General features: G+C 52.2%; 1 protein-coding gene across 3 annotated transcripts in view; it reads left to right on the forward strand.

The window, feature by feature from the left end:
- The window catches only part of Trappc10 (trafficking protein particle complex subunit 10), a 74,816-nt gene that overhangs the window by 25,868 nt on the left and 30,555 nt on the right, over positions 1–18,393 (forward strand). For 2 of the 3 annotated variants that reach the window (XM_046438946.2, XM_046438948.2), the window contains 4 exons: positions 5,037–5,233; positions 9,047–9,242; positions 12,719–12,830; positions 14,743–14,990. In XM_046438946.2, the coding sequence (XP_046294902.1) occupies positions 5,037–5,233; positions 9,047–9,242; positions 12,719–12,830; positions 14,743–14,990 (753 nt within the window). Of the gene's footprint in view, positions 1–5,036; positions 5,234–9,046; positions 9,243–12,718; positions 12,831–14,742; positions 14,991–18,393 lie in introns of those variants that run through there. The other variant, XM_046438949.2, reaches the window with a different exon arrangement.

Genomic DNA, 18,393 nt, shown 5'->3' on the forward strand with positions numbered 1-18,393 from the left:
TGGGTCTCACAGGGTTGCTTCGGGCCTCACTGAGTTGCTGAGGTGGCTTTGAACTTGCGAACCTCCTGCCTCAGCGTCCTGAGCCGCTGAGATTACAGGTGTGGGCCACTGTGCCTGGCACAAAGTTTTGCAGTTTTATTCTTAGGCTGTTTTTGTCGTCATTATGAATGAGATTTTTTTCCTTAAAATTACATTCTATAGGGAGCCTGTTTTTTTAATTAATCTCGACTTTTGTTTATTAAAAAGGTGCCTATACCAGGTGCGGTGGCACATGCCTGTAATCCCAGCGGCTTGGAGACTAAGGCAGGAGGATTGTGAGTTCAAAGTCAGCCTAATCACCGAGACCCTGTCTCTAAATAAAATACAAAATAGGGCTGGGGTGTGGCTCAGTGGTCAAGTGCCCCTGAATTCAATCCGTGGTAACCCCCTCACCTCAAACAAAGGTGCCTAGAGTCAGTTGGCAGTGTCGAGGGCTTTAGTACATGTGACACTGTGTGTAGGCAGTGGTTGCGTGAGGTCAGCCAGCAAGTCCCCAGTCTGGTATGTTCTTGTTTGCAGGAGGGTTTTCTGCTTGTGTGCAGCATGTCCCTCCAGCCTGGGTGGTGCTGCCATGCCTCCTGGGCTTGGTGTCTGTGTGTTGTCGCTGTTAGACGAGAGTACAACACGGACACCACCTTCCCCTCATGCGGGGGTGACTGCTGCGTGCTTCCCACCCCCCTCTGGAGTGGTGGGATCTCACTGGTCTCGGTGCGGCTCTGTTGGTGGTCAGGTCCCGGCTCTTCACTGCGCCTTGTTTCTGAAGGGTCTCTTCACAGGATGGGGACTTGTGGTTTGAGGGCAGCCCTGCCTGGCCTGGAACCTCTGACTTTGGTTTCCAGAGCTTCCTGAGAAGTCTTTCACTTTTGCTTCGGTTGCTTTGTATATAAAGTGTGTTTTTCTCCTTTGGTATTTTAAGATTTTTTTTTTTTACTTTATCACTGGTTTCTAAGTTTGATTAATGATCTGCTTTAGAGTAGATTTCTTCACATTTCTGAAGAGTTTTGGGGTTTTTATAATTTTGATCAAGTTTTGGAAAGTTTTGGTCATCATTTGTTTAAGTATTTTTTCTTCTCCCTTTGGATGGAGCTGGAGAGTGTCGGTGACGACTGACGGAGTGGCCCCTGGCCTCAAAGTCCCACAGTAGTTCACTGGATCACGCTGGTGTTTTCTCAGACTCCCCACGCCCACCCCCGTTTCACTTGGACAGTCTCTTCTGTTTGCCGTCCTGTCAGCTCGTCTTTTCTTCTGCACTGCTCCGTCAGTCCAGTTTTCTCCTTTAGACATACTTTTTGTCTCTAAAGGGTGCCCAGGGGTCTCTCTCTCCCACCTCAGCCCACTGCTCCTGGAGCCCGCGAGCTGTGCTGTGGGGACAGTGTGTGGTGCTCTGGTCCTTCCGGGACCTGCTTCTTGGGAGTCGTCTCCTTGTTGTGCAGCGTGCCCTTCCTCCTTTGTCTGCCTGCCACTTCTTATTAGACAGACATAGTGGACTTTATCTTGTTGGAGCTGGGTGTTGTATTCTTCTAGATGTTCTTGAGCTTTATTCAGTTGAAATCGTTTGCTGAGTTTGGTCTTTTGGGTGTAGCTTCTGACTTGCTGGGACTGGAGCAGGGCAAGTCCAGGACCATTTCTCACTGCTGTGGCAAGGCTGTCCCAAGCTCTCTGGCTTTTCATCTGTGGCAGCAGACCTGCTCCTGCCTTGGGTGGGTGCCCAGCACTGTGCCTTGGGTGCTGGCTGATGGCCTTGTCCTGCCTTGGACAGTCCTCACATGTGCTTGTGATGGGTCTCTGGGAACACAGAGGGTTTTTGTGCTGGGTACTCTCTCCGTCCATTTGCTGGCCAGTGTGGTCTGGCCACCTGGACTCTCACTCTGCGTCCTGTACCCGGGGAGTCTGTCCGCCTTTTCCTCCGCTCCCCTCCCTTGTGCCGAGGGCGGGGATGTCCACCGTAGCTAGCTGGAACACTTGGAGGGCCCCTGTCTGTTCTTCATCTCTCAGGAGCCGCTGTCCCTTACTGCCAGGGTGTCGACTCCCACTTGTGTTTCTTGGTCTTGACTCGATTGTGTCAGATGCCACGTGTAGTGTATCTGGTCCCTCCCTCACCTTGCCAGAAGGAGAGCCCCGCTTCCTGGTTGGTTCTGTGCGCACTCCTTTCTTGGTTTTCAGTGGAGAGTATTCTGTTCCTGTCCTTGTCAACTGGAACACTCAGTTGTCTCTGACTTGGTTCCTGTGAGCTTTGGAAGTGCACTTACTCTCAAGCTCATCTCGTCCTCCCCTTGTCTCATCCTGGGGTCCACGACTCTGAGAGACCCTGTGTCCTCTTGTTGGAAAACAGTGCTAAGAACCCACGATCTAGAGTGAGATGTGCTCTGTGCTAGGTACTCTCAACCAGCTCCGCTGGAGAGCGTGTCATGTGCACATGTGTGCACACCCAGGCGGGCACGTTTTCCCCTGCTGTTCCTGTCCATATGTGGTTGTCCATGTGCAAGCACTCGTTGACCATGATTCAGCCAGTGCAACATTCCCACCGTGCCGGTTCCCGGCTCCCATGGGAGAACCTGGCACGTGTTCCCTGCTGAGGGTTTGCTTATTTGAGTCACCCCGGTGGTGAACCCTCTTCCCGTCTCTGCTGTCCTGCTCCTCCAGGTGATGCCCCAGCCCTACACTTGGCTGACCGCATGCTGGACCCTACCCTCGGCATGCCTTGCTTGATCTGTGCTCATCTCCAGCAGGGATGCCCTCTTTGCCCTGCTTGGTCTCTGAACCCTGTGTCTCATGTCACTTGGAGTCCCACAGTTTGACACATCTCCCCCTACTGCCACCTGGGCATCCTCCTTACACAACTGAGCTCTGGCCACTGGGGTGGCTCCTCCTCGTGGAGGCCTCCCATCCACAGAGGCCTGGGCTGCTGCCCCATCATCTCCTGTCCTGATATGTTTCTCCTCCCTCATCGGGGCTCTTCCAGTGTTCATGTTCCTGTCACCTCCCTGCCTCAACTTGGTTTCCTAAGGGTTCCTGAGTGACTTTGGAAACCCTCTTTGCTCGCTGTGAGGAGTGACAGCTGTCTAGAGTGAGCTGATTCGCCTCAGGGTTGTTTGGAACACTACATTCCTCCTCTGTCTTGCCCTTTCTCTTGGAAGGTCACCTCTGGAGAGTCCCTGAAAACCGGCACTGAGAGCTGCTCTGGTGTCCCTTCAGGGTGCAGCTGCTCCTTCTAGTGCAGAGACACCTCCAGCCTGGAACTAGGTGGGGGTGGCCATGGGGGCACCTGTGGGCTTTCCAGCAGAACAGAGAGGACCAGGAGCCGGGCGATGCGCTGCAGTCCTGGACTGCAGTCCTCTGGCCTTGGGTCTCCCTTCCAGAAACAGTGTGCGTGGTACATGTGAAATTCAGAGTCCTGAGACCTGCTGTGCCTAGGAGAATGTGCCGCACATGATTAAGGTGCTACTGCATATTTACTCTCGGAAAACGAGTTTGTTTGAGGGGGTACTGGGGATTGAACTCGGGCACTTGACCACTGGGCCACATCCCCAGCCCTATTTTGTGTTTTATTTAGAGACAGGCTCTCACTGAGTTGCTTAGGGCCTCACTGTTGCTGAGGCTGGCTTTGAACTCTCAACCCTCCTGCCTCAGCCTCCTGAAGAATATGGATTTTTGCAAGATGGTTTTCCTTTTAATTTCTTTTTTTGAAGAGAGAGAGAGAATTTTTTTTTAATATTTATTTTTCAGTTTTTGGTGGACACAACACCTTTATTTTATTTTTATGTGGTGCTGAGGATTGAACCCAGCTCCCTGTGCATGCCAGGCGAGCGTGTTATCGCTTGAGCCATATCCCCAACCCTCCTCTTAATTTTTAAGTAAAGATCTTTTTGGGTCATATTTGTTTCTAATTTAAACCAGGATGTATTTTCTTAAATCAGTGTAGAAATGATCAGTACTGCCTTTTGGTACTTGCTATTCAGTGATTTAGCCAAAGATGGCACTAGATATAGGATTTAAGATTTGACTCATTTGTGATCAGTCAAGCCAGCACACGTCTGCACTGTTCATGTTCTTGGGGACATGGGGCGGGATGGTATGGAGGAGCTGCTGAAGAGGGGAAAGTAGGGCTGGCGTTTGGCTCTGTGGGGGAGCACCTGCCTTGCATGTGCAAGGTCCGGGTTCAGTCCCCAGCACCACAAAAGTAAATGTGTAAACAGTAAATGAGGGGAAAGTAGGTATTTGAATATGGCCATTGTTTCCAAAGATTTTTATATGCTCAGTTTTGAAATGAGATATGTCTTGGTTTTAGATTTTCTGAAAGTAAACGGAATTAGTGTCTGCTGAGTGGATTTATGGCTCATACGGGCCATTACAGGTAAAATCACCATTAAGAAGGAGAGTGGGATTTCCTGGTTTGGGTTGGGAGAGAACTGTCTGACCGGGTGCTTCTCTGTAGGAGGGTGCTTTCTGGCATGCTCAAGTGTGGGACGTGAGGGGACAGAAGAACCGGTTGTGAGGAGCAGTGCGGCTCCTTGCTAGCTCCAAGTTGGAAGGCCTTGAGGGCCGTGCTGAAGGCTGTGAAGGCCTTGCAGGTTGGAGCTGGTCTGGGGGCTTACGTAGAAAAAAGGTTGTGGGGCAGCCACAGGAGGCCACCCTGGGGTGGTGCAGGCACAGAATACCACAGGGGTCTGGCCAGCACAGGGCGGTGTGGCAGTCCTGTGTGATGGGCACAGAGCCCCTGTGGTGGTGCTGGGCTTTAAAATCCCTGGTGGCTTTGTGGACAGCATTGCCATTGGTGTCCTTCCTGGCTCACAAGCCCTTGCTGCTCACAAGCCACTGATGTCCTGGGAGAGTGCTCTGGGACAGGTGCCAAGCTGTGCACAGCACCCAAGCTTGGTGTCCTGGTCTCTTATCCCGTTCCAGTGTGCTAGCACGCTGTGGCCACTTACGTCATCTAACACATGTGCTGTGTGAGCTGAAGGAGTAACTCACTCTCACAGTGGCGTGTTCATTTCTAGGATACAGAAGTGTACAAAGCTACGGTGAAAGATGACCTCACCAAGTGGCAGAACGTCTTGAAGGCCCATAGCTCTGTGGACTGGTTAATAGTGGTGGTTGAAAATGATGCCAAGAAAAAAAACAAAACCAACATCCTTCCCCGAACTTCTATTGTGGACAAAATAAGAAATGATTTTTGTAACAAACAGAGCGACAGGTAAGTGTATCTTTACATTTTCCTCATTTGGTTGGTTCTGGATGATTGCTGGCTTCCTGGGTGGTAGCAAATGTCGACTCATCAGGGTTTGGGGAACAATGGGGAGCACTGATCCCACCCTCTGAAATTCCTGTCAGGCCAGGGAGCTGTAAGCGGTCACCCCCAAGTGCCACTGGGAGCAGAGGCTCCTGGCCCTGAGCCTCTGGGAAGCCTACACGGTGGACCCTTTCTGCAGCCTGACAGTGAGACGTCTCACAGTCTTTGTGTCGAGCAGCGTTCCTTAAACTTTTGTTTTTAAGGCTATGGGACTGCCTTCTTGTGTTTACTGTGGTCAGCCCTGTGAAGAGCCCACACAGGGAGCTGTAAGTGTTGCCTTTGCCCCAGGGCCTACCTTGCCATCTGCTGCTCCTGCGTCCTATCTGCATGCTGCTGCCTCTCTACCTGGCTGTACCACTGATGGCCATGTGTCCCAGGCTGGCCCTTGACCTCACTGGCCACAGTGCTGAGCTGTTCTCTGCCTGGCGTGACAGGTCATCATCCCATGGTTACCATTCCATGGTTACCACATGGCAGGGGCTGCCAAGGCGGTTTCTGGTGCTGTGCAGCTGCGGGAGGGGAAGCCTGCCTACTCAGGGAGGGGTCCTGGGGCAGGAGGCCCTGTACGCAGCATGGGGGGGGCGTAAGGAAGGAGCAGGGGTGAACGGTCTGGAGTGCCAACCAGCCAGGGCCAGTCCACGTGTCGGCGGTACCCCAGTGAGCTGGGATTCTGGGCGCCTTTCACCTTCCACACAAAACCAGGCACATGGTCATGTTCAGACTTGATGAATATGTGGCTCAAATCCAACGTTGCCGTGTGGAGACCGTCTCACTTAGTGTCACGCATCCTACACTTAGTGTCACGCAGCCTACGCTCACGGGAGGTTTTCTTAAGGAGTACTTGGTGCTAGTCAGCCACATTCTCTGGCACTGTGGCTGAGCATCTGTCCCCGGAGCTCAGCATGCTCACGGATGTCTTGAGCAGAGCACGCAGTGGGGACTTGAGAGCCCAGCTGCAAGGAAGGTCTGTGTCGCGGGTCTGAGCGGAGAGTAACGCTGAGGCCATCAGTCGGACTGAGCCAGTTTCCAGTTGTGTGATGTTTTTTCCAAGGTGCCTGTTGCTTACTATTAATCATGTTTGCAGTTTTTACTTCAGTGCCAAAAGTATGCTTCTACTGAGCCCATTTAAAAATAACTTGTTTTTTGATGACTATTCTTTTGTATTTACAACTTGCTGAAAATTTAAAAAAAAATTTTGTAGTTGTTGATGGACAGCATGCCTTTATTTTTTTATCTTTATGTGGTGCTAATGATTGAACCTCGTGCTTCACACATGCGAGGCAAACACTCTGCCAGTGAGCTACAGCCCTAGCCCAGCCCAGCCCAGCCCAACTTACTGAAATTTTAACATTTCGTTCTCTGTAAGTTAAACATGGCTTATTGCATTTTGATTTGCATTAAATTGCAGTCTTTTTTTTTTTTTTTTTTTTTTTTTGGTACTGGGGATTTGGTACTTGGGGCCACTAAACCACTGAGCCACATCTCCAGCCCTTTTTTGTATTTTATTTAGAGACAGGGTCTCACTGGGTTGCTTAGGGCCTTGCTGTTGCTGAGGCTGACTTTGAACTCGTGATCCTCCTGCCTCAGCCTCCTGAGCTGCTGGGATTACAGGTGTGTGCCACTGCTCCCAGCCAACTTGCAGTCCTTTAACAAAACTGTGTGTATGTGTGTGTGTGTATTTTTTTTTGTGTGTGGTGCTGGGGATTGAACCCAGGGCCTTGTGCATGTGAGGCAAGCATTCTACCAACTGAGCTACATCCCCAGCCCGACCTATCTATATTTTTAAACATAAAAGCTGGATTGAATTCTCATAAATTTGAAGATAGTGATCTCTAGTGACACTTGTCTTTTAACAGCATAATGTCTATTCTTTGAAAATATGGCCCTGAAGTGGCTTACCGTGTTTTTAGCTTTGTACATGTGTTTAGTTTTTTTATCATGTTACATGTTCTTGGTAGTCATTGGACTTTCCAGGTTTTTTCATTATGCATTTATACATTTAAGGTGATATAAAACTATACATAATATTATACTTGCTGTTTTCACTTAATACATTGTAAAAATTTTCCATGAACAATAAATGTGTTTCTGTACCTTTACTGTTAGTGAGTGTATAATATTCCATAGTATTAAATCTACCATAGGTTATTTATAGTCCTCTGGGTCTGCAGGTCATTGTTAATGTTATGAACATCTTTCTAGCTCACTATAGTGAACATCCTTATTTCCTTAGGGTTAATTCCTTAAAGGAAAGTTGCTTGGTTAAAGGTTTGTGTATTTTTCAGACTTTGGGCAAATGCTAGAGAGTCTGAGTCTGACTGGTTGGTAGCTGCTGCCTTCTTGGTCTGCTGTCCATCCCCCACTCCCTTAGCTTTCTAGGCTCACCCTTTTCCAGTTCACCCTCTGGGCTGGTGAGGACTTTCTGAAGTTTAGTTCTTTTTTATTGAAATAGTGAGGGCCGAGAGATAGGGGAAGTTGGAGGGCTCAATCGAAGTTGGTGCGTGGTGACTCTTTCCTGTCTGGGTGATAAGCACAGGTTACCAAAGGAAAGGCTGTTGGTGGTCAGCATGTCCTTTCCATCCCACTGTCGGTATGCAAGAGAGTTCTTGTGTGGTCAGGAATGATGTTGATAATTATGACCCCTGGGGATACCTTAAGGATGCGTTGCTGAACTGAGGGACTAACAGTTTGTACAGTGAAGAAAGACACTTCAACTCCTGGGGACCTCAGGAGTGGCTGGTGCTGGCCCCACCTCTTAGGGAAGGATCCGTATCCCGGGGACAGGGGCCGGGATGACTCAGTGTTCTTGGTTCTGATGACTCACAGGGTGGACGTGTAGACTGGTGCTGTTTCTCCCGTTTTGTTTTGCCTGCTGGTGGGTAACAGCGTGGGTTCAGCCAGTTCCTACCGGGGCTGTGCTGGGGCACAGAGAATGCGAATCCAAGCAGCAATTCATTTTGCTCCTTGTTGATAGCTCACATAAAATATTTACTAGAGATGTTGACACTCATAGTATCAAGGTCTTAAAATCACTTTTGTGTTCAGGTTTCCTCTTTAAGAAGAAAGATCATGTTAGCAAGGCTAAGTAGAGGAGCCTTTTCTCCTACTGTAACGGTAGCGCCTTGGCATTTCAGCACCATAGTGCAGTCTTCTCTAGTTAAATGCCTCAGGCCTGTGTGAAGCTGTGATCTAGTGCCTGTTTATCAACACTCCTTGAGGAGCTCAGGCTAATGGTAGGGGCAGATCTGTAGCCAGGGCAGCTTTACCTGTGGCCCTTCTGTGTGACCACAGAGCAGAGTAGGCTTAGTTGAAAGTCACCTCAGGGTGAGCGGGGTGCCCAGGGGTGCAGGAGGGCACAACAAGTTCGGTGGCCCTGGGCTGCAGTGAGAGGAATTGAGACAGATGCTGAGGTGGGCCCTGGTCCCCTCTGCTGGGTGGAGAGATCCAGATTTCATCCTGTCTGTGAGGAGCCAAGGATCCTGAGGGGCAAGCTAAGGAGGGCTGGGTCACCATACTTGATGAAGTCCCCCGTGGGTCTGAGGTCCAGGGCCCCTTGGGAGTCCCTCTCCCCTCTAGTTCGCTGTGTGTAGACTGCCCATGTGGCAATAGGCTGGCTTGGCCCCTGCCTGTCACACAGTTTTCACTGGTGTGAGGAGGAGGGAAGGAGGGCAGGAGGGATGGAGGAAGCCTCACAGATGGGCCCCGGTGTCTTTGCAGGTGTGTTGTGCTGTCCGACCCTTTGAAGGACTCTTCTCGAACTCAGGAATCCTGGAATGCCTTCCTGACCAAACTCAGGACATTGCTTCTTATGTCTTTCACCAAAAACCTAGGCAAGTTTGAGGATGACATGCGGACCCTGCGGGAGAAGAGGACTGAGCCGGGCTGGAGCTTCTGCGAGTACTTCATGGTGCAGGTACCTGACTCGTGGTTCCCGCCCCATGCCCCCCCTTCCTAAGCGAGGCAGCCCTCCTGGGTGGTTGTCACGGGCCTGGTTCTAAGACCAGATGGCACAGTGGCCAAAGCGGACACTCCATTCCTGGTTGGAGAAGCAGAGGGTGGAGATGGTGTCTGAAGGGGTCCTGCTGCCTTGGGGCTCTGCACTGCTTCCGAGACGAGCTTTTGTCTGGCCTTAGGGGCCTTCTGGGTGTCTGCTGTGAAGCAGGCGGAGGGTCCCAGCCTTGGGGGGTGGACCTGAGCTGGAGGTCCTGTTCCCTACCTGCTGTGCCTGGGCATTGTGACTAAGGATGGCTTCTGTAAACGTGTCCTCCATGGTTTTGTTTTGTGACCTGGGTTCCAATAAAGACTTGGGTTAAACTGGAGCTTTATTCTAATTTGCTAAAATGTTTGGGCTTTTAAAATCGTAGTTTCTAGTCAGTTCTTTTTCCCTGTTAAGAAAATTCTTCAACTCAGGGACGTGTAGCAGTTGCATTTGGGAAGGGAAGCCCTCCTGACACAGTGGAACGTGACAGGTGTGTGGCAGGGTTCCGTGCTCTTGTCCAGCATCTCCTAAGGAAAAAAGCCCAAGTTTCACTTGTAGATATAATTTAGTTGGTTACTGAAGAAATAGTGCCCTTTGAATAAGTACAGGACCCATTCTGATGAACAATTTTGAATGTTATTTTTTATTCCGGGGCTTACGTCTTAGGGATGTGAAGACTTGGTACGCGGAAGGGGATCTGAGCATGCTAGCAATGCTCTGAGTGATCGCTGCATTGCAAACCTTTCCGATTGTCCTGGCCCTTCACTCTTCAAGCTTATTGGAAAGAGAGTGGCCACAAGAAGGGAGGGTGCTGGACTAGGGTGGAGGTGCAGTGTGAGCCCTGAGATGGATGGGTGGGTTCAGAAACGTGGACTGTGTGAGGGTTAATGTGCATGTGTGCACTTCCTTCTCTGGCCTCGGACAGGCCCAGCAGCAGCAGTACTGCAGAAGCAAGGGGCACACGTAGTGCCCAGACCTTGGTTTCTAAACTCCATCCTCAGGTAACAGGGAGCAGAGGTCCTTGGAGAAGTGGTTTATAACTGGGTTAGGGTAGGCAATACACGGGAGGGTCCTGGATACCAGGGAGTGAGGAGTACACAAAGGGACCAGGCTCCAGAGGCTATAGGCGTCACCCGAGGGAGCTGCTGAAGGCCACGGCTGCAGTAGGTGAGGACAGGGTTGGGCGTGACCCAGGGAGCACAGTTCACCTCCATTCACGTGTTCCTGGGGGTACGTAGTTGGTTATAAAGTCAGCAGAGCAGGAGGTTCAGCTCTTCCCTCCAGCACCCAGGCCAGGAGCAGGTTCATCATGTCACAGTGAGAGACCCAGTGCAACCCTGAACCAACCAGTCCAGGCCAGCAGCGCCTGCAGTGAGACCATCAGCACGGTGACCTGCTTGTTAGGAGGGGTGAGAAAGACACGTCGTCCTTGCTAGAACAGTCTCATGGCAGTCACAGAAAAACACCAAATGGACTCAGGTGAAAGGACACTAGGCAAAGTAACACCAGCCTCTTCCAAGGTGCCATGGTCAGGAAGGACCACAGAGACTGAGGGCAGTGGCAGCCGGGCGCCCTGTGGAATCCTGGTGGGATGCGGAGCAGAACGAGGGCTGATAGTAGGAGAGCTGGCAGGATTCAAATGAGGCTGCCTGCTGGACAGTGCTGTGCTGGGATTCCTGTGTGTGATCACGGAACTCTGCTAGATGTTGACGTTTTGGGAAATGGACGAAGGGCTGGATGGAGATGGACACCATTTCAGGGGCAGCACTTCTGTGAGTCTAAAATGAGCTCATTGGTGCAGATGAGCGAGGAGAAACCTCTGACCCATGCTGTGGGCGATGGGCTTTGAGGACATTGTGCTCAGTGGAAGAAGTCCGCGAGGACAGACACTGGGAGACTGTCTGGCTGAGTTCGGACCAGTGCAGTTTGTGGCCAGTAGGGGAAGGTGCCAGCAGCTGGGGGCCCTGGGGAGTCATGGTCTAATGGGGACAGAATTTCCGTTTGGAAATGGGTCACACAGCAGTGTGCATGTGCTTAGCACTGCTGAACTGTACAGTCAAAATGATTGATACGGTAGATGTTATCACTATTGAAAAAGTTAACACTGCAGTGCTCATTCTCAGGAGGACCTCACAAAGAGAAGAAAGAAAGGGCAGGGTGCCAGAGGAGTCCCCTGTGAGCACGCCCGCCCGTGTGTGGAGGGCTGCAGGACACAGGGCTGGGTCTGTAGGGAGCAGGTCAGGTCGGGTGGAGCGTCACAGCTGGCATCGAAGCCTGCTGACCGTGCTGGGCCTCTAGTGCATGCCTTACAGACAGAACTCTAACCCTCCCACAGAGACCTCAGCCCAGGGTGCCATGAGCCCAGCTGCAGCTGGAAAGTGGTACCTAGCTGTGGACGTTGCTCAGGACCTCCAGCACAACCCGGACCGTGCCAGTGTGTGTCTGTGTGTGTGTGTGCACACCCTCCTGGCTCTGCCTTAAACCTGCCGTGGAGGAAATCAGAAAAAGGTCCTTCCTGCCTGCCTCTGTACGTTTTTCCATTCAGTGCGTGGCAGGTTGTCCTAGGGCTAGGGCCAAGTCCATATGCAGCTTTGGTGAGCTCGTGGCCCACACACTGGTAGGGATGCAAGCCCTGGGAGCAGAGCTGGCTATGGAGGGCCAGGGCAGGCTCGGAGGAGGATGGCCATGCTACAGGAGGTGTGGGGCACCTCATTGAGCTGGTGACGGCCACACCTGGAGGAAGCTGCAGAGCAGGCCTCGTGGGCATGTGAAGGAAGCGTGAGGAAGTCCCACAGGCAGGGATGTGTGGGGACGAGGGAGCTGTGGTGGTGCTGAGTGAGGTCCCAGGGTGGTGCAGGGAGGGGGGCTGACCTTGGGGCTTGGGAATCTCTCACAGACTCGGGACTTCTCCACATGGGATGGGTGGCTGTGACGGAGGTGACACTGGGAGGTCAGGGCGGGAAGACTGTAGTCAGGCTTGGACGTGCAGGCGTGAGGTCTGCTGGGCACCCTGGAGACGTATTCAGCTCGCAGATGGGGCCGGGTTTTCTTGAGGCATAGTGCTGTGTGAGGCCGTGCCCTGGTACACTCACCAGAAGGGAGTAGAGGGAGCGTGGGGGACCTGCAGCGGAGAGCCTGAGGGGACCAGAGGGACCGCAAGCAGGAGCTGCAGCACAGGGGCAGGGAGATGCGGGTGGCGTGTGACAGGCGAGAAGGGCCACATGGTGGCGTGCGTGTCCTCCTCTTGCCCTGCTGCTCTCTGGTCCCTGTCCCTGGTGTGCGCAGGTGCTGGCGTCACCAGGGGACTTTCTGCTCTGGTGGGGGGCATCACTTATGCGCTGTGTGCTCCTCTCCTGCCCTTCACTGCCACGTGCGGCTTCAGAAAGCTGACTGACGTCTCTTGGGCACAGGAGGAGCTCGCCTTTGTCTTTGAGATGCTGCAGCAGTTTGAAGATGCCCTGGTGCAGTACGATGAGCTGGACGCCCTGTTCTCGCAGTACGTCGTCAACTTCGGGGCCGGGGGTGAGTAGATGTTGCAGCGAGTCTCTCCTCAAGTCTTCCCACTCCCAGGTAGTCTGCTTACCCCACGTTCAGTCACTGTTCGTGGTTGTCATGCAAACTACAGAGGATATGGTCTCACAGTTCCTCAGGGTGTAACTGGTCACTCTCACTTTTAGGAGAGTGGAAAAGCACTTCACAAGCTGTTTGCAGGTGTGAAGTCTTATTTCCACAGCTTAGCTGCCTGCTGCCGATGCTTCTGATTGCAAGCCTCCTATTACCATGCAAGTGGACGTCTCTCTTGGTTTGGTTTGTAGTACTTGAAGCCCATCGCTGTGAATTTTATGTGACCACCGTAATGGGCATTCATCAGTCTTTTAAAAACCTTTAAGTAGCTGGGCGCGGTGGCGCACGCCTGTAATCCCAGTGGCTTGGGAGGCTGAGGCAGGAGGATCACGAGTTCAAAGGCAGCCTCAGCAACTGGTCGAGGTGCTAAACAACTCAGTGAGACCCTGTCTCTAAATAAAATACAAAATAGGGCTGGGGATGTGGCCCATTGTTTCAGTGCCCCTCAGCTCAATCCCTGGTAAACCCCACCCCTTCCAAAAAATATTAATTAATTAATTAATTAATTTAGGGCAATTTAAAACACCAAAGCAAGCCCAGACCAAGCGTGGCGGCCGAGTGATGAGCTTGCTTTAGCACACTGTCGATGGTCTTCACATGCCAGGCACAGTTCTAGTACAGTGAGGAACTCGTCGCCTCCTTCATGGAGCATTCATGGAAGAGAAAATAAATAACAGTAGGCAAAGACCATGGGAGGGGACACATTGAGACAGGCAGCTGGGACACCTGCTCTGGGCAGGTCGCTTTGACACAGAGACCTCCATGGAACGTGGGAGTGACCATGAGGACCCTTGGGGGAGGATCTGGCAGGAGGTGCTGCCTAGTGGGCAGTCACCAGTGTGCACTTCAGCAGCCCAAGCAGGAGTTGGCAGCGGTGAGTGAAGGTGCCGTAAGCCTAGCTGGTCAGGTGTATAGTAGTGCCACACACCAGTGTCAGCCGTTCCTTACAGGAGCAAAAAGGACCTGGCAGCCACACCTCTCTTTTGGAGTGAGAAAAATAGATTAAACAAGTTTTTCAAAGATTGAATGACTTGGGGCTGGAGTCGTGGCTCAGCGGTAGAGCGCTCGCCTAGCACGTGCGAGGCGCTGGATTTGATCCTCAGCACCACATAAAAATAAGTAAATAAAGGTATGATGTCCAACTACAACTAGAAAAAAATATATAAAAGATTGAATGACGGTAGAGCTCCACATTTAGTTTAAGATGGTATTTGAGTCTCAGGGCTGTGAGTTAAAATGGCAGCCTTGTTGACATGTTGACTCGCTAGGCTTTTCCCCTCTGTTGCTGCTGTCTCCTCCGGTGCCTGCTCTTCTGTCCTCTGGGAGCTGCATGATGTGGTTGATTTAGGGAAATAAGTCAAGGGAAACCTGATGAGTAATGAAGACAAAACACCTGGATGGTCAGGTGAGCAGGCTGCACTGTAGGTAAAGGTGAGGCCGCCTCCACGCTCCTCCCAAGGCCTCACCTTGACTGGCCCAGAGCCTGGGGTGTTCCCGACTCGACCTCTCAGCCTCTGCCTGGCTGCCCAGGTATTCTGTTCCCACTTAGGACCCCCTGGGCCTGGTGAGATGGTGTGCCTTGCTGCCTGGGCTCTCAGACCCTGTGCTCAGCCGTGGGAAGCCAGGACCCAGAGGCCTGTGCTCATGGAACCACCCCATCCTAAGGCCCTAGCCGGTGTATGGTGTGTTGGCAGAGAGTAACTGGTTGCAAAGCTGCCGGCTCTTCCACGTGGGCTCCTGGTCCTGAGCAGGAACCTCAGCCAGGTGAGGTACCTGTGGTCAGCAACTTTCATGATGTGTATTTGTTTAGATGGTGCCAACTGGCTGACTTTTTTCTGCCAGCCGGTGAAGAGCTGGAATGGACTGGTCCTCCGCAAGCCCATAGATATGGAGAAGCGGGAGTTGATACAGAGGCAAGAAGCCACCCTGTTGGACCTGCGCAGTTACCTGTTTTCACGCCAGTGCACCCTGCTCCTCTTCCTGCAGCGGCCGTGGGAGGTGGCTCAGCGGGCCCTGGAGCTGCTGCACAGCTGTGTGCAGGAGCTGAAGCTCTTGGAAGTGAGTTAGCTCCTCTCCCCACTTACTTGCCTTGGACTCTCCCCACAGGAAGCTGAACTGTGGCCTTCCCCCAGACTCTCCCTGCTGCAGAACCGGCTGCTTTTTCTGCATGTCCTTGACTTTTAGTTGATTGTCTGCTTAGTCACTTTTGGCATAGATCAGCTGCTCAGAAGTCTAGTTTCTACTCTCCCCGTGGTGACGTCCACGCTGGCCAAGTCAGCCTCTCAGGTCGGGGTCTCCGTGTAGCTTGTGACTGTGGTGACACCAGGGGAGCAGCCTTCCCTGATAGATGTCACTTACCTGAAGGGTACTCGCTGGATTTTGTATATGGACATTGTTTCAGGACACCCTTCCCAGATAGCTGGTTATGGGCATGGACGTGTGGGTAGCAGGGCGTGAGTGACCTGGCAAGCTATGTTGGTGACAGTGACATAAAGCTTACTGGATGACAGGGGTGTGTGTATGTGCGTTGAAGAGTAAGGCTTTAGACTGATCACCTGTGCTGATACACAGGGCTGTGGGCCCTCCCTGCCACGGAATCATGGGCTGTGGTGCGAGAGGATTTCGTAAGCCTCTGTACCCAGAAGAGCACAGGTATGCCCATGTGGAGTGCCACCTGCCGTTCTGAGCACTCACACACGTCCCCACCCATTGCCCTGTTAGACCTCTGAGTGGGCGAGGTGACTTCCCCAGGTCTAGGAACTGGACCCAGCCAGCATCCAGGCCAACCAAGTCCCATCATGGGAGGTCCCCCCCCGCCAGGTGCCCAGGGGACACAGCTGTTGTCAAACCCTGGGGGAAGGTCTCAGAGCTTGCATTTACTCTATTGACTAAAAGTTTGGCAGGAGGGTATTTTATGATAGAATAACTTATTTTTTGTACCCTAGAATACTAAATAATAGGCCTGATACTTAGTTTGAAATCCTCTTAAAAAAGATTTAATCAGGGGCTGAGGCTATAGCTCAGTGGGAGAGTGCTTGCCTAGCTCATGTGAGGCCCTGGGATTGATCCTTAGCACCACATTAAAACAAAACAAACAAACAAAAAACAAATAAAGGCATTCTGTCCATCTTTAACTGAAAAAAATTACAAAAAAAAAAAAAGATTTAATCATTTAAAAAAAAAATTTTTAGTTGTAGATGGCACAATAACTTTATTTTATTACTTCTAATATGGTGCTGAGGATCGAGCCCAGTGCCTCAGACATGCTAGGTGAGTGCTCTGCCACTGAGCCACAACCTCAGCACTTAAATACTTTTTTAACCTAAGTGAAGAGAAATTATTTTAGTTAATTTCTAATGGAGAAATTCTTAATTCAGAGCCTCAGCTGAGTCACAAACTCAAAAATTTATAATTTTCATCCAAGTATTTTTCTTGTAAGTCCAGCAAATGAGGAAAAATGCCACTTTTCAATCATTTTTCACCTTGAAATGAGATATACTTGGCCACCTAGGACTGTATGGCTGTAGGGAGTCTGCTTTGGTGCCCACCCTCAGGGTGTTGGGGCCCCAGTGCCTGGTAGAACAGAGCTCCCTGGCCCATGTGTGCAGGAGTCAGCACCTGATGGAGGTCTCATCACTGAGGGGAGAGCCCAGGAGGCTCAGACGTGGCATGGAAACCAGCACAAGCCCAGGGCCGTGACCTGTTTGGGGTGAGCGTTGGAAAGCCTGGAAGGATGGTGCAGACCAGTGTCTGGCCCAGTCATAACTCTAATATTTAACCATCTTCCTCATATCTTCTCTGTGCCTCGGACCCAGTGCAGTAGTAATGCACCCTCCAGCCTGCCAAAGGAGGGGACCAGCTCCCAGAGCCAGGTGGGACCTGGGCAGAGCCCACAGTGTGTGAGCCAGCTGCCTGTGGCCTCTGGGGAGGGAACTGCTGGTCCCAGGCAGCTCTTCAGGGAAGGAGCGAGGTGCCTGCCACTGCATCCTTGTCTTCCTGTCCCTGATCTCCCCCAGGCTTTGTGAACGCTGGGAGGCCTCAAGTGCACTGATGAGTACCTCCAGCTTCCCCAGCAGGGCCAGTAGGGAGGGTGTGAAGTGGCCGAGAGGTGGGCTGTGACCTACAGAGGGAGTGGCCTGGCGGCCCTTCTTCTGAAGGCTGCTCTGGCCTCCCGTGTGCCACGGTTCTGCCCGTGGTGTTTGCAGAGTGTGCGGTGGCTGTGGAAGACGTTCACTACTAGGCAACATGCTCCCGCCTCTGTAACGCTGCGCAGCGCTGAGTTCTGCAGCGCCTCTGGCTGCGAGGGAAGGAACCCGTCAGCTACCCCTGATCCCTGGAGAGAGGGCTGTGAGGTTATGAGGACTCCGAGCCTCCTGGGGAGTGTTGGGCTGGCCCTGAGCACATGCTGCCCTTGGCTCCCTGGCCTCCTCTGCTGGTGGGGGAGTGGCCCCCCTGGCCTCCTCTGCTGATTGGGGAGTGGCCCCCTGGCCTCCTCTGCTGGTGGGGAGTGCACTGGGCCTTTGACTACCGTGTACTGTTTCAGGTGCTTCTTGTCCACTGTGGGTCTCCCACCACCTGTCCCTGTGAAGTAGAATTGTCATTGTCGTCTTTACTTTCCCTTCTCTGGGTCATGTTTATGGCACTTGGCAGCACTTTTCTAGCTGTGTGGTGTCTCCTTTAGGAGGATCAGACCAAGCTGCATGCTGGGTCCAGACAAGGGCGTGCCACCCTGTCCCTCGTCCCCTTTGGTAGTTTCTCCCTCCCAGTGACCTACTTCTGGTTCCTGCTTCTCCCCAGCACATGGATGGGTACTCCTGGTACCTTCCTTGTCCCACTCACTTGTCCCTACTGCTGAGGTACCCACAATCCCCTTGGTACCATCTGCCCGTTTCTCAGCACTGAGGTGGGCACTGTTTGTGGTGACCCCTCCAGGTCAGGAGTGGCTCCACTGTGTACTGGTCGTCTGGCCCCATTGACAGTTGTGTGAGAATCAGATTCTCACATGACCGTTGAGCAAGGAGACCTGGGTGGGCTGGGTGCAGACTTACTGCCTCTGCTGGGAACCGTGGCTCCCTTACCTTTCCCCCCAAGTATCGCTCTTCTCACCCTTGAGGTGGAGGTGAAGACCAGCTGTCCTTTGGGTGGTGAGAACTGAGTGAGGTGGGGCATGGGAAGGGTGGTGTGGTGCCAGGCCTAGCGCCCAGCCCTGCGTTGTGTGAGGCCCAAGGTGAGCACTTTGGAGCCTTTTTCGGGGGTCTCAGTGGGCCTGCTGGTGCTGGCTGGCATGCAGGGCCTGTCACCAGCTCTTCTCCACCCTTCACGTCTGAGGTGGGGTCTTTCTGTGAGGTTGTGTTTGTTTAGCATCGAGGAGGCTGTTATATCTTAAGTAAATTTGTCAGTTGGTAAGTAACTTGAAAGACTTATTATAATTTCTTTTAAATTTTTGCGGAAGGATTTAAGA

The sequence above is a fragment of the Marmota monax genome, unplaced genomic scaffold, assembly GCF_021218885.2.
Source record: "Marmota monax isolate L192 unplaced genomic scaffold, Marmota_monax_Labrador192_F-V1.1 WCK01_AAM20220418_F8-fsc00125, whole genome shotgun sequence".
Taxonomy (NCBI): domain Eukaryota; kingdom Metazoa; phylum Chordata; class Mammalia; order Rodentia; family Sciuridae; genus Marmota; species Marmota monax.